The sequence below is a fragment of the Mesocricetus auratus genome, unplaced genomic scaffold (assembly GCF_017639785.1).
Source record: "Mesocricetus auratus isolate SY011 unplaced genomic scaffold, BCM_Maur_2.0 Super-Scaffold_100022, whole genome shotgun sequence".
NCBI lineage: Eukaryota > Metazoa > Chordata > Mammalia > Rodentia > Cricetidae > Mesocricetus > Mesocricetus auratus.
The window spans coordinates 16,859,913-16,874,002 of NW_024429203.1; the positions used below are offsets into that span (position 1 = coordinate 16,859,913).

The following is a 14,090-nucleotide window of genomic DNA, read 5'->3' on the forward strand; positions in this document are numbered from 1 at the left end:
CTAAGTGAAAGGTTCAGGCATTACACTGGCCTTCCCTGTTACCTGGCAGAATTCACTCAGGCAGTTCTCTGGCCAGCCCAGAGTTCCATTAGAGTGAGGTATGAGAGAGAGAAGAAAGGAGGGGGCCAGAGGGAGAAACAGGGGAGAGGGAGAACATAACTGAAGTCAACTTAGGACTCCAAATACATTAAACAAACATTGGGAAAACTGAAAAAAGATAACAGAAAAATTCACAGTTCAAGCTGGTGATGTCAACAATAACTGACAGAACATGTAGACAAAAAAAATCATCATAGGCACAGAAGACCTGAACAGGACTATCAACTTATATGAAGAGAGTGACATTTACATAATATTTTACCCAACAACAATAAAATACACACTTTTTCAAGTGCACATGGAAAAAAATCACGAAGACAGACCATATGCCCAGACATTAAACAAGTTTCAATAAATTTAAGACTACCAAAAACATACAAAATATGTTCTCTTCCTACTGTGGAATTAAATTAGAAACTAAGAACAGATCTCTGAAAAATCTCTGCACATATGGAAATTAAACCAACTATATACTTCTAAATAACATAATTGCTGAAAAACAAACCCACAAGGGACATTAGAAGATACTTTAGAGCTAAATAAAAAGGAAAAAGTTGAACATTGTATGATTTAACTAAATTTTTTTCATACTTATATCTAAATTATAAAAGAAAAAATGAAAATCAAAAATCAATGACATACCCCAAATCTGTAAATAGAAGAAAAATTTAATATAAATAGGAGAAAATAACTAAGATGAAGCATAAATTAATGAAATAGATGATCAAAGATTAATAAGGAAAATCAGTAAAAACAAAATATAGATATTTTAAGAGATCAATAAAAATATTGATAGACAAATCAAGAAAAATATAAAATAAAAACTAATAATATCAACAATAAAGAGAGACAATCACTACAGATATCAGACATTAAAAGTAACTAAAGGTTGTGAATAGCCATGCTAATAAGTTAACAACTTAAGGATCCTAGAAATTTATTTGAAAGATGAAAATTGGTAAAATTCACAAAAGAAGAAAGAGAAACTCAAAATAGTCTTTAATATGTTAAATTAAATAAATTTGTCCTTAAATCTTTCCAGCGCCTTAAGTAAGACATCTTCATATTGAATTCTTGCAAATATTTTGCCCTAAAATGTAAGTAAAATGTGATGTGGAGAAAGTTGTAGTCTGAGGTTATAATTAATTTTCCCCTTTGAAATTCCCTTTGTTTTGTTTGTGTGTGTGTGTGTGGGGGAGTTCTGCTAGTTATGGATCTAACAAGTATTTACTAAAGTCAGACTTTATACCTTACACACAACTGTAAGTGTGACATTATTTCCCCTGAGTGTATAAAGGGCCATCATATCTCAGTGATATTAGGACAACTTCCCTAAGTTCACATAGCTAAGAAATTATTGAGATGGAATTTGATTCCAGGCCAGTTCAACATCATATCTTTTTGTCAGTTGTTATTCTCAGCTTTTTAATTGATAAATTTTCTTGACAATTTTTTCTCCTCCTATGTCATGAGTGCTCTTTGAAAGCTTTCATCCTCAACCCTTCTGTTTAAATATTTCTTCTCAGAGCAGTTGATCTCATTCTTCACCGCTTCCATTGAGCTGATTTTCTACTTTGTAGTTGGATCATTTCTCTTTCAAGCTCCGTTTCTCTGAGGCTGTATTTTTACTTCTTTATTTCCATTTTCAGTTTTTGGACAGCATTTTATCATCTATCCTTAAGTCCAGTTCTTTCCCTTCCCATTCATTTATTCACACTTGCCACATGTTCATGGGCCTCTGGGCTCAATATTTTAGGCAGACTACAATTTGTGCTTCTTTCCTTTCTGTCCTTCAAATTATACAGCAGCTGTCCTGTCATTCATGATGTCATTTTTTAACACTGTTTTTGATTTGATATTTGTACTGCTGGTGAAACCTCATAGGTCTTCTTGCTTCCACCTCTCCAGCATATTAAATATTATTGTAGTCTAAATATGTTTCATCTATAGGTATAGGTCTAAGTAATGAAGGTGCCAATGTGTTTTTCAGAATGTTTTCTGGTACTGTAAATCTGGTCATACATCCATGGTTTGGGGGCTTCCTAGACTCCAGGGTGAGTTTAGTTTGTTACTATTATTTTGCTAAATGCATAGGGTATCAAACTGCTCTCTAAATTTAAGTACCTATACCCATAGATTAGTGCCCCTCTTAGACCATATCAGGAAAGTTTTCTTGTGCACTGGATGGCTGTTAATAAAGAAACTCATAACTGTCAAAGTGCAGAGAATAAGTATCAGTAAAATGCTCAGCTATAAATGGGACATCATTGTCACAGCCTCTCCTCCCAAAGGTCAGAGAGCACTGCACGAGAAGGGACAAAGAGCTGCTAAAAGCTGGAGATCCAGGAGGATCAGAATGGGACAGTGACTTCTGGACATGACAGGATGGCTGCATTCATGAACTTAAAGCAGCTGTGATTGCCAGCTCAAGACCTATACAATTTCAAGACAGTTACTATTTCAGCAGAGAGTGTGGAAGGCTTTACTAGCTCCCATCAATAGCTAAGGATCTAATGACAGTTAATAGATACTGTGGGAAGGAAGGAACAAAAAATTACAAAGAATTTTTTTCGTTTTTATTACAAATAGATGTTTTTCTCATACTGATTTAGGTTTCCTCTCCCTCTATGCCTCTCAGCTCCTCCCCACACCCCTCCCATCTGTACCCATTTTCTGTCTCTCATTACAAAACAAATAGGCTTTTTAGGGATAATAATAAAATAAAAAGTAGTAAGTTAAAACAAATGCTAAGATACTGGAATTGGATAAAACAAACAAAAGAGTCAAAGAGAAGGCAGAAGAAAAAGAGATGCGCACATTTGTGCACCCAGGAATTCCATAAAACTCAAAGCTGGAAGTCGTAATATAGATGCAAAGAGCTTGGTGTGGACCCATGCAGGCCCTGTGCATACTGCCTCAGTCTCTGTGGGTTCCTATGTGCTTTGATCATTTTGAGTTAGAAGACTTGTTGGTGTCATCTGTCTCATGTGGCTCTTACACTCTGTCTGCCTCTTCTTCTGGGTTCCCTGAGCCACTATGGAGGGGACTTAATGGAGATGTCATTTTAGGGCTGAATGCCCCAAGGTCTTTCTTTCTCTGCATAACGTCTGACTGTGGGTCTCTGTGTTCCCGTCTGTTATAGGAGGAAGCTTCTTTGATGATGGCTGAACATGGTACTGAGGGTAGCAGAATGTTATTAGGAGTCATTTAATGCTATATTGTCTTTTTTTTGTCTCCTAAATTTTATTAATTCCAACCACAGTTCTCCCTCCCACTCCACCTCCCATCCCCTTTGCCTTCTTCTCAGCCACCCCCCCCCAATTCATTCCTCCCATAGGGTAAGGACTCCCATGGGAGATTGACAAAGCCTGGCCCATTAAGTTGAGGTGGGACCAACCACCTCTCACTCTCCCTGCATTAAGGCTGAGCATGGAATCCTACCATCAGGAATGGGGTTCCAACAAGCTGGTTCATGTACCAGGGATAGATACTGGTCCTGTGGTCAGGGACCCCTCAGATAGAACCAGCTACACAATTGTCTCCCTCATGCTGAAGGCCTAGCTTGGTCCCATGGAGGCTCTGTGGCTGTCCATCTAAAGTTTGTGAGTTTCCACAAGTTTGGTTCAGCTGTCTCTGTAGATTTCTTCCTTCATGATCTTGACCTCCTTTGCTCATGTGTTCCCTTCTCCCTCTCTTCAACTGGATTCTCGAGCTCAGCCAGATGCTTGGTTGTGGATCTCTGCATCTGGTTGCTACATTCTTTTAGTGGAAAAGTAGTATTTGATTTTACCTTAGTTTCCTGGACTCGCTAGTCTCAGGTTCTAAGACACCCAAGCAGTGTTCAGTATGGGTTCTATCTTGTGGAGTGGGCTTTAAGTCAAATATGATATTGGTTGGTTATTCGCACAAACTTTGTGACACCGCTGCACTAATATACCTTTCAAGCAGAACATCATTGTTGATCCAAGTGTTTGTGGCTGGCTTGATGTTTAAGTTTCCTTTTGGTACCATGCTGAGTATCTTTCTGTTCCAGATACTCTAGAACATAGGTGAAAAGGCTTTAATATTGGCACCTGTTTGACTTTTATATGTTCAATGAGTTGTGTAGGTGTTTTCTTCAGCAATGGGGCTTGCCATCAGTTTGTGGAGAGCAATCTGTAGTCTTGGCAACAGCCTGGGTTGTTTGGGATTCCATAGGATGCCTATGGTCAACAACTCAATTAGATATAACCCAATCCTGGGACTGGACGCTTTATTTGGTGACAAGAGTTGTCCAGTTGTGCTCTGTCTCCCCATCATTTGTAATTTCAGTTAGATTGCCTTTATATATGTATGTATTTTAGGACGTATCTATTATATTAATTTTTCATAATACCCATCAAATGACCTTAACTTTATCTGTATATCCCCATATTTCCTCCCTCATTCACCTCTTCCCTCCACCTTCCCATACGATTCTCTTGTTCCAGCCACCCCCATGAATCCATTCTATTTTCTTTTCCTAATGAGATCAATCTTTCCCCTATAGTTCCTTACTCTATACTTAACATCTATGGTTGTTTGGATTGTTATCATTGACTTAGTGGCTAATATCCATACATAAGTGAATATATTCCATATTTATCTTTGTGGGTCTGGGATACCTCAATCAGGATGATTTTTTTCTAGTTCCATCCATTTGACTGTAAATTTCTTCTTTTTTTTAATGGCTAAGTAATACTTCATAGTATAAATGTACCACATTTCCTTTATCCATTCTTCTGTTGAGAGAAATCTGTCTCCAGTTTCTGGCTATTATGAGTATAGCAGCAATGAGCAAGTGTATCTGACATAGAATGAAGTGTCCTTTAAGTATATGCCCAAGAGTGGTACAGTTGGATCTTAAGGTAGACTAATTCTATCTTCCTGAGGAACTACAACACTGATTTCCATAGTGGCTGTACAAATTTGCACTCCCACCAGCAGTGGAAGAGTGTTCCCTTTACTCCACATCCTTGCCAGCATGAACTGTCACTTGTGTTATAGATCTTAGCCATCCTGATGGGTGTAAGATAAAAATCTCAAACTAGTTTTGATTTACATTTCCCTGATGGCTAAGGATATTGAACATTTCTTTAAGTGTTTCTCAGTTATTTGAGTTTCATCTTTTGAGGATTCTCTGTTTAGCTATGTACCCTATTTTTAATTGAATTATTTGATTTTTTGATATCTAGTTTCTCGAGTTCTTTATATATTTTGGGTAGTAGTCCACTATGTGATGTGTACTTGATGAAAATACTGTCCCATTCTGTAGGCTATTGCTTTGTCCAGATTTTAGTGGAGTTGTTTTGAGTTTCTCTCCATTTATTTTGATGTTTGCTAAGGCTGTTGAGGTATGTCCTTTGTATCCATAATCTCTTCAGGACTTTTATAATGAATGAGTGTTGGCTTTTGTCAAAGACCTTTTCTGAATCTATTTAGATGATCATGTGGTTTTTCTCTTTTGGTTTGTTTATGAAGTAGTGGATTGCATTGATTGGTTTATGTATGTTAAATAATCTCTAAATCTCTGGGATAAAGCCTACTTGATCATGGGGGATGATCCTTTGTGATGTGTTTTTGGATTTAGTTTGCAAGTATTTTATTGAGTATTTTTGCAACTATATTTATAAGGGAAATTATTCTGTAATTTTCTTTATTGGGTGTTATGTGGTTTGGGTATCAGCATAACTGCAGCCTTGTAAAATAAATTAGGCAATGTCTTTTGTTTCTATTTTGTGGAGTAATTTGAGGAGTATTGGTGTTAACTCTTTGAGAGTCTGGTAGAATTCTGCACTAAAACCATCTGGCTCTGGGCTTTGTTTGGCTGAGAGAATTTTAATGGTGGCTTCTAATTCACTAGGGGTTATAGGTCTGTTTACCATGATTATTTAACTTGATAAGTGGTAACTTTTTAGAAAATTATTCATTTATATTAGATTTTTCAATTTGGTAGAGAATAGGTTTAAAGAATGTCCTTATGATTCTTTAGATCTCCTTGGTGTCTATTGCTATGTTCTCCTTTTCATCTCTAATTTTGCTGATTTGGTTATTCTCTCTCCACCTTTTAGTTTATTTGAGTAAGGGTCTACCAATTGTATTGATTTTCTCAAAGAACCAACTCTTTGTTTCACTGATTTTTTTGTATTGTTTTTTGCTTGTTTCCTCTATTTTATTGATTTCAGCACTGAATTTGATTGTTTATTACCATTACTCCTTTTGAGTGTGATTTCATTTTATTCTAGAGCTTTTAGGTGTGCTGTTAAGTTATTAGTATGATATTTCTCCAATTTTCTATGTAGGCCCTTAGTTATATGATCTTCCATCTTAGACCTTCTTATTGTGTCCCATGATTTTGGGTATGTTGTGTATTAATTTTAGTTCAACTCTGGGAAATCTTATTTATTCCTTAATTTCTGTCTTGATCCATTTTTTTCATTCAGTAAATATCCTGTGATTTTGTAAGGTTTCTGTTGTTGATATGCAGCTTTAATCTGCAATGGTCTGATAGGGTATCTGCTTAAACTTGCGTTGTGTCTAAGCATGCTGTCAATTTTGGAGAAAGCTGCATAGGGTACAGAGAAGGCATATTCTTTTATGAGTGAAACGGTCAAATATCTGTTAGGCCCATTTGGTTTATAATGTCACTTAGCTCTAGCATGTCTCTTTTTAGTTTTTATCTGGTGAGAGTCAGGTATTAAAGTCTCCCCCTATCAATGTGTGAGAGTCAATATTTGTTTTCAGTTGCCACAGTGTTTCTCTTATGAACTTGGGTGCCCTTGCATTCGTTGAATAGATGTTAAGAATTATAATATCCTCTTAGTGGATTTTTCCTTTGATGAGTATGTAGTGTCATGTCCTAGCTTCTTAATAGTTTTGGTTTCAGGTCTATTTTTGAAGATATTAAAATGGTTATAAAGCTTTCTGCTTAGGTTTATTTGCTTTGAGTATGTTTTTCCTTCACTTTACCCTGAAATGATGCCTATCCTTGATGCAAAAGCATGTTTTTTAGATGCAACAGATCCTGTTTTCATATCTAATTTGTAAATCTTTGTCTTTTTATTAGGGAAATTAAGAACATTTATGTTGAGAGATATCAGTGAATGATGTCTGTGGAATTTTCTTATTTAGTTGTTACAGCCTGTGTGTGTGTGTGTGTGTGTGTGTGTGTTTGTGTGTATTTTCCCTCTCTTCACTATTATTTATTTATTTGTTTTATTTTTACAACCTGAATAGTTCTGCGGTTTCCCTCCTCCTCCTCTCCTCCCAGTCCCTCCTCCCATGCTCCCCTCCTCCTCCTCCTCTCTCTGTCTCTGTCTCTCTCTCTCTCTCTCTCTCCTCTCTTCCTTCATTTCTTTTTTCTTTCTTTTGAGACAGGGTTTCTCTGTATAGTTTTGGAGCTTGTCCTGGCACTCACTCTATAGACCAGACTGGCCTTGCATTCACAGAGATCTGCCTACCTCTGCCCCGAGTGCTTAAGGTATTCTTTTACTTTTTTGTTGTTTTTTTCACTTCCCCTCTTATATCCATATTTTGATTTGCTAGTCTGGAATTATTTATTCTTTGTGTTTTCTTAGGTGTTGGGTGTGGTTAACTTCTTTAGATTGGAGTTTTCACTTTAAAATCTGTAGGGGCTGTCTTTGTAGGTAGAGATTGCTTAAATTTGGTTCTATCATGGAATGTCTTATTTTCTCCACCTACTGTGATGTAAGGTTTTGATGGGTATAGGAGTCTGGGCTGGCAGGTCTAGTTTCTTATAGTATGTAGAATACCTGTTCAATCCCTTTTGGCTCTTAAAGTCTCCATTGAGAAGTCAAGTGGTATTCTATTAGGTCTGCCTTAATATGTTACTTTTCCCTTTGCAGCTGTTAATATTCTTTCTTTGTTATGTGCATTCAGTTTTTGCCACAGGGACTTTCATTTCTGGTCCAGTCTGGTGATGTTCTGTATGGTTCCTTTACTTTAATAGGCATCTCCTTCTTTAGGTTAGGGAAATTTTCTTCTATGATTTTGTTGAAAATATTTTCTGGATCTTTGATCTGGGTTTCTTTTCTTTCTTCTATTCCTATTATTCCTAGATTTGGTCTTTTTTAGTGTATCAGATTTCCTATCTCTTTTTTTATTTTGGTGCCAGGATATTTTTTAAAGGTTAACACTTTCTTTGACTCAGGTATCCATTTATTCTATCATGTCTTCAATGCCTGAGATCCTCTCTTCCATCTCTTGCTTGCATTTTGTTGGTGAAGTTTGCCTGTGTGGTTCCTGTTCCAGTTTCTAAATTTTTTTTGTTTTCAGATTCTCCTCAGTTTGGGTTTTCTTTATTGATTCTTTTTCTACTTCCAGGTTTTGACCTGTTTTGTTTTTTGTTTTCTTGTTTGTTTTGTTTTGTTTTCCATTTTCTTCCACTGTTTGTGTTTTCATAGATTCCTTTAAGGGATTTATTCATTTCATCTTTAAGGATCTCTGTCATATTTATAATGCTATTTTAAAGGGTTTATCTATCCTGCAATACTCAGGGCATGTTTTGGCATGGTTTCTAGTCTCTAGTGAATACATACTGTCTTGGCTATCATTAATGGTGTTTTTAGGCATATGGGATTTGGAAGACCATAATTTTATGTGCTGATATCTGGTCTTGTCTTTGTTAGGTGATTGTTTTGTTTCTTGATTTCTGATTCCTCTGTGGTTCTTAGGAGAATGTGTTGCCTGTAGGAAGTTACTCTGGGATCCTGATAGGTGTAGCCACTGATGTTCCCAGGTATAATGTATCTCTAGGTATTAGGAGGTGACACTTAGAAGGGGATAGGCTTGGAGAGGTGTTGGTGATCAAGCCCACAGGAGGGAAGAAAGCAGGATGTCCTGTCTGTCTATCTGTCTATCTGTCTATCTATCTATCTATCTATCTATCTATCTATCTATCTATCTATCTGGGTGTCTATCAGGATCTGCTTAGTTCCCTGGAATCAGAGCAGAGAGCGAGGATTTCCAGGGAACGCCTGTTGGAGTTGGGGGCTGGGATAAAGCAATGAGTTCAGGGAAGGAAGTTTGGAGGGGTAGATCTGTGTGATCTACTGGAGGTGGGGTGGGGGGAATGGGAGGCTGCAGCAGGTAGTCTGTTACAAAGCTGGGGATAAGACTGTGGGATTGGATTTGGAGGAGCAGAGGGAGAGGTGAAGATCTGCAATTAGCTTACCTGTTTCCTGACCAGAGTTGCCTGTACCCACTCCAGTCATGGCCAGGGTAAAGCAATAGTTAGGCAGAGAAGACTTGTGAGTTCCACTGGATCTGGGGGCACCTGGGGGAGGGTAGCCTCAGCAGGTGGTCTGCTGCTGAACTAGGGATGAAATGTGAGTGGGTGGGGCTTGGGAGTGGGGATTTGGAGACCCGGAGGGACAGGTGAAGATCTGCTGTTAGTCCACTTGCTTCCCTGCTGGAGTGGTGGTGAAGATCTTTAAAGACCCGGAATGAGATTATCAAGTATGTAGAAAGGAAGAGGCACAGATCACTGAGAACTGAAGCCTGGAAGTTTTAGAACCCAAAAGATGAGTAAAAGGAGGAGGAAACAGATGGGAGACGCCTCTGTCAGATTATAAACTTTTGGGAAAGAGGCCATTTCTTTGGACTTTTTTTTTAACTTAGCATTTGACATGATAAATGTACGTATTAAAATTAATGTTATAGGGAGATGTCTTATAGATGACACTAATCTATGCACATCCTTAGGGGCCAGCTGAACTCATTTTGGATCGGAACAACTCAACTGCCATCTTTTTCCGGACAGGCTGTCTGGTGCGCTGCTATTATGGCTGTTCTTGGATTTCTCTTGTGTAGAGTGGACAGAGTCATTCTCAGTACACCACATGTTATTTGATGGCAGACCAGATTCTTGGAGGCTAAAACTTACACCATATGTATAAAAACCCCATGTAGTGCATATGTTTGCCTCAATGAGCTTGTTATCATCCCTGTCTCACATATAGTTTTCTATTAACAGTAAATCAAGCAAGGAATCTATTATACATAGTTTCAAGTTTGGGGAAGAGAGACAGTTTTGTATCAGGTAGGTAATCAAGGACATATTTCCTTGCTTCCCTCTCATTATATTGCAGCAAGTTAACAGTAGAAACACCCGAGAAGCCCTGGTTCACTTGAAATAAAACATTGATGCACTGAAATGAAGTTCCCATGGAAACCATTTGTGAACCATTAACCTCAAAAGAACTTTCCCTGGTGTTATATCATACATGTAGAACTTGCCAAAGCTCCTAGAGACAAGTAAACAATTTATGAATCCCTAAGGTCTTCCCCCAGCCGACATGGTCTCAAAGAATACTTGCTTTGTGGGACATAAGTATTATTTTTATAATGGTTTGATATTATGTATTTCTCAATTGTGTGTGGTGGGATGAAGAACAGAAGATGGAAATCATTAGCTTCTATCTGAGATGTGCGTAGTTATGTGTTAGTTGGCCAATGAGATGCCATTATGACTGAGACTGAGTTGGGAGTTAGTTAATCCTCATTGATGTATGTGCAGTCACCACAAAACATATACCTGCTGTCATGTATATGGTGGCGGTGGCTAGATTTGGCTGGAGGAGAACCTTTGAGTTAAAATTTTGAAACAAGTCCAAGAAATTTCTAGACTTAACTGGTCTAAAACTATTATAAACGTTTTGATAACAAAACCTTGAATTTCCTCAAATGTTATTTCTTGGTTATGGAATTTATGTAAGTTGTTAAACAGAGCCTTACAAGAACTTATGTTCTTCTCAGTCAGGGACCTGTAGAGTTGACTCATGATTGCCTAAATCCCCAGCGAGGTCTTCTACACTTCTGTCCTATTACTATATCCAGAAATTTCTCCCTTTAGTGTCACTCACTGTTCTTAGTTAACTTACCGCTTTTAGGTTTCAGGGTAAAAATGTGATGTCTTGAGGAGGGTCTTGTGTCAAGCAAACAGTGGATGCTGATAAGTAGTCAAGTAATTGATTTCCTCAAACAACACTTCACAAATCTTATGTTCAGATGTCAGATAACTAGTTAAAACTGGAATGTTCCTTCACTTTCTGCTTCTCTGAGTGGTTTAACTTTTCTTCACAGAAATTTTCCTGTTCGTGTTTTTTTCCCCACATTTCATATGCATTGTCTCTCATGCACTTGAATAATGCCTTATAAGTGTACAACATTATTTTCCAGTATGGGATGAAGATGATGATGATAATAACAATAACAATAATAATACTACTTGTTATTCTCCTCTCGGGGTGAGTAAAGTAGCTCAGAAGAATGTCTGTAACACAGAAGCTGTCTAATGCATTCTTGGTCAAAGCCATCAAATCCCTATTGCTAGGCTTAGGGACAATGCCTGTCCTTTCAGACATTAACAGATGATAAGTGTCTGGCAAGCATTTGTTTTTAATCCTCACTATTAATCTGCCTGAGCAGATAATAGGATGAAATAGTAAACTTTTTTGTATTTTAGTTTGGATATGGTCAAGTGATTTTTGTCATGTGAGTGAAATGAGGACTCTCCTCTTCAGGTGTCTGAGAGTCTCTAACTTTACCTTTCCTGCCTCTAGCACTTTTTACCCTCCTTTAAAATATCTATTTAGAACTTCTAGATCCTTGTAATTAATGACACTGCTTCAGAGAACTTGTGACACTCACAGGGAGACAGTGTAGGCAATGATTCAGACTATTACTGGAGTTGGAAAGATCAAAGTGGACTCACAATTCTGGAGTGAACCTTCTCATTTATAAACTGACAGAATTTTTAAAATCACTAGATGATGTAGCATATATTTATTATGTACAACATGGTGCTTTTAAGTATGTAACCATTGTGTGATGGTTAAATACAGCTAGCTAAAAAGTACACTGACTTATGTATTAGGGCAATATCAGTAATAGACATGGCAGCATTATTTGTACATTGTTGTGATGCCTGGCACAGTGCTCTATACTAATGGTAAAAATTATTTCCCCCTTAATGCTTTGTTTTTAATCATGTTCAAGAAGATGTAACTTAAAGGAAAAAACAATTCATTAAAAGCTGCTTGAAGCATCATCAAGGGTTTAATGAACATTTCCTTAGGAAGGCAGACTCTGGGGCAATGGTCCTGTGGGAGCTCACTGAAATTTCCAACAAAAGCCTCAGTTTCCTGCTGTTCACTTGCTAGGGAAAGATGCTTCCCCATTCCCTAGTAACTGTCCAGGAGTCTCACAACAAAGGAACAACCAGAGAGCAAGCTCTCCATCCAATTCTGCATAGGAACCAAGATAAACTAAAAGTTTTGATCCTAGATACAGAGAAGCAAAAGTAGAGCTGCCTGTACAGCACACTGTTTCCTTTCCTCTAGACCAACTGAGTCATCTGGAAGGAGATGGACAGGAGCAGTAAAAGGAGGCTCTGAGCTGAACCCCTGAACCGGTGAGTTCTGCCTGACCCACAGCTTCCTGCTCTAGAGCAGTTAGCAGCGCTCGGTTCGGGAGCCAGGTGGTTGTAATTCCTCTGCTTTGGTAGTTCAGTAGCATTGTGACTTCACCTGTAACATTCCTCACCTGTGAAATTACGGACCAGCCAGCATTTAGAAAGTGTCCCGTAGTTAGTGTCAGTAACTGCTTTGTTCTTTTATTCTTGCTCCCTCCTTTGGCTTCCCTGTACTTCATGGTGTGTAACTATGCCCTCTTTCTCTTAATGACTCTTTTGTTGTGGTTTGTTTTACCTTCACAGACACCCCTGGAGGAGAATGGCCACAGGGAACACCTCCTCAGTGGCAGAGTTCATCCTTGTGGGATTAACAGACCAGTCTGAACTCCAGATCCCATTCTTCATCCTATTTCTAAGTTTCTATGTGGTCACTGTGGTGGGGAACCTGGGTTTGATCACCTTGATAGGGCTGAACTCTCACCTGCACATTCCCATGTATTTCTTCCTCCTCAACCTGTCCTTCATAGATCTTAGTTACTCCACCACACTCACCCCTAAAATGCTGGTGGGGTTTATTCTGAGGAAGAATATCATTTCCTATGAAGGGTGCATGACACAATTTTTCTTCTTCTGCTTCTTTGTGTTTTCTGAGTCCTACATCCTGTCAGCAATGGCATATGACCGCTATGTCGCCATCTGCAAACCGTTACTGTACAGGGTCACCATGTCTCCCCAAGTATGTTCATATCTTTTGTCGGGTGTCTATGGAATGGGAGCTTTTGGGGCTGTGGCCCATATGGGAAACCTACAATTTATCACCTTCTGTGCTGACAACATCATTAATCACTATATGTGTGACATCATTCCCCTCCTAGAGCTGTCCTGCAATAGCTCTTTCATCAATTTGTTGGTGGTTTTTGTTGTTGTGACCATTGGCATCGGAGTGCCCATTGTTACCATTTTTATATCTTACGGTTTCATCCTCTCTAGCATCCTCCACATTAGCACCAAAGAAGGCAGGTCCAAAGCCTTTAGTACCTGCACTTCCCATATTATTGTAGTGTCTCTCTTTTTTGGATCGGGAGCTTTTATGTATCTCAAGCCGCCTTCTAGTTTGCCCCTGGATCAGGGAAAAGTGTCCTCTGTTTTCTACACTGCTGTGGTGCCCATGTTCAACCCACTGATCTATAGCTTGAGGAATAAGGATGTCAAGATTGCTCTGAAGAAGACCTGGAGCAGAAAAATCTTCTTGTGAAAGTGCTTTGGAAATAGCAACCAAAGCTTTATTAGGAGTTTTAAAACAGTCATTATTTTTCAGTAGTGAAAGTCAGTGCTTCCTACACTATAACAACAGAACTTAAAAACTCATTCTCAAGAATATTTAAATTTGTCTGCTCAATTGCATCAATTATTCTTTATTTTGCAGAAATTGTTTTTATAATGATAAAGTATACCTAAGAAACAACCCAGTCCAACTTATTCATATAAGGTGCTGCACACTGCTGATTTCTAAAGGTTTTACAAGGTAACTTCGGATGCA

At 38.2% G+C, this 14,090-nt stretch overlaps 1 protein-coding gene across 1 annotated transcript; it reads left to right on the forward strand.

Annotated features, from left to right (window-relative positions):
* The first annotated feature begins 12,869 nt into the window (after window positions 1-12,869).
* Window positions 12,870-13,805, forward strand: LOC101835310 (olfactory receptor 8B12-like). The gene has a single exon (XM_005069239.1). The coding sequence runs from the start codon at window positions 12,870-12,872 to the stop codon at window positions 13,803-13,805; it is 936 nt and encodes a 311-aa protein (XP_005069296.1).
* Window positions 13,806-14,090: the final 285 nt, after the last annotated feature.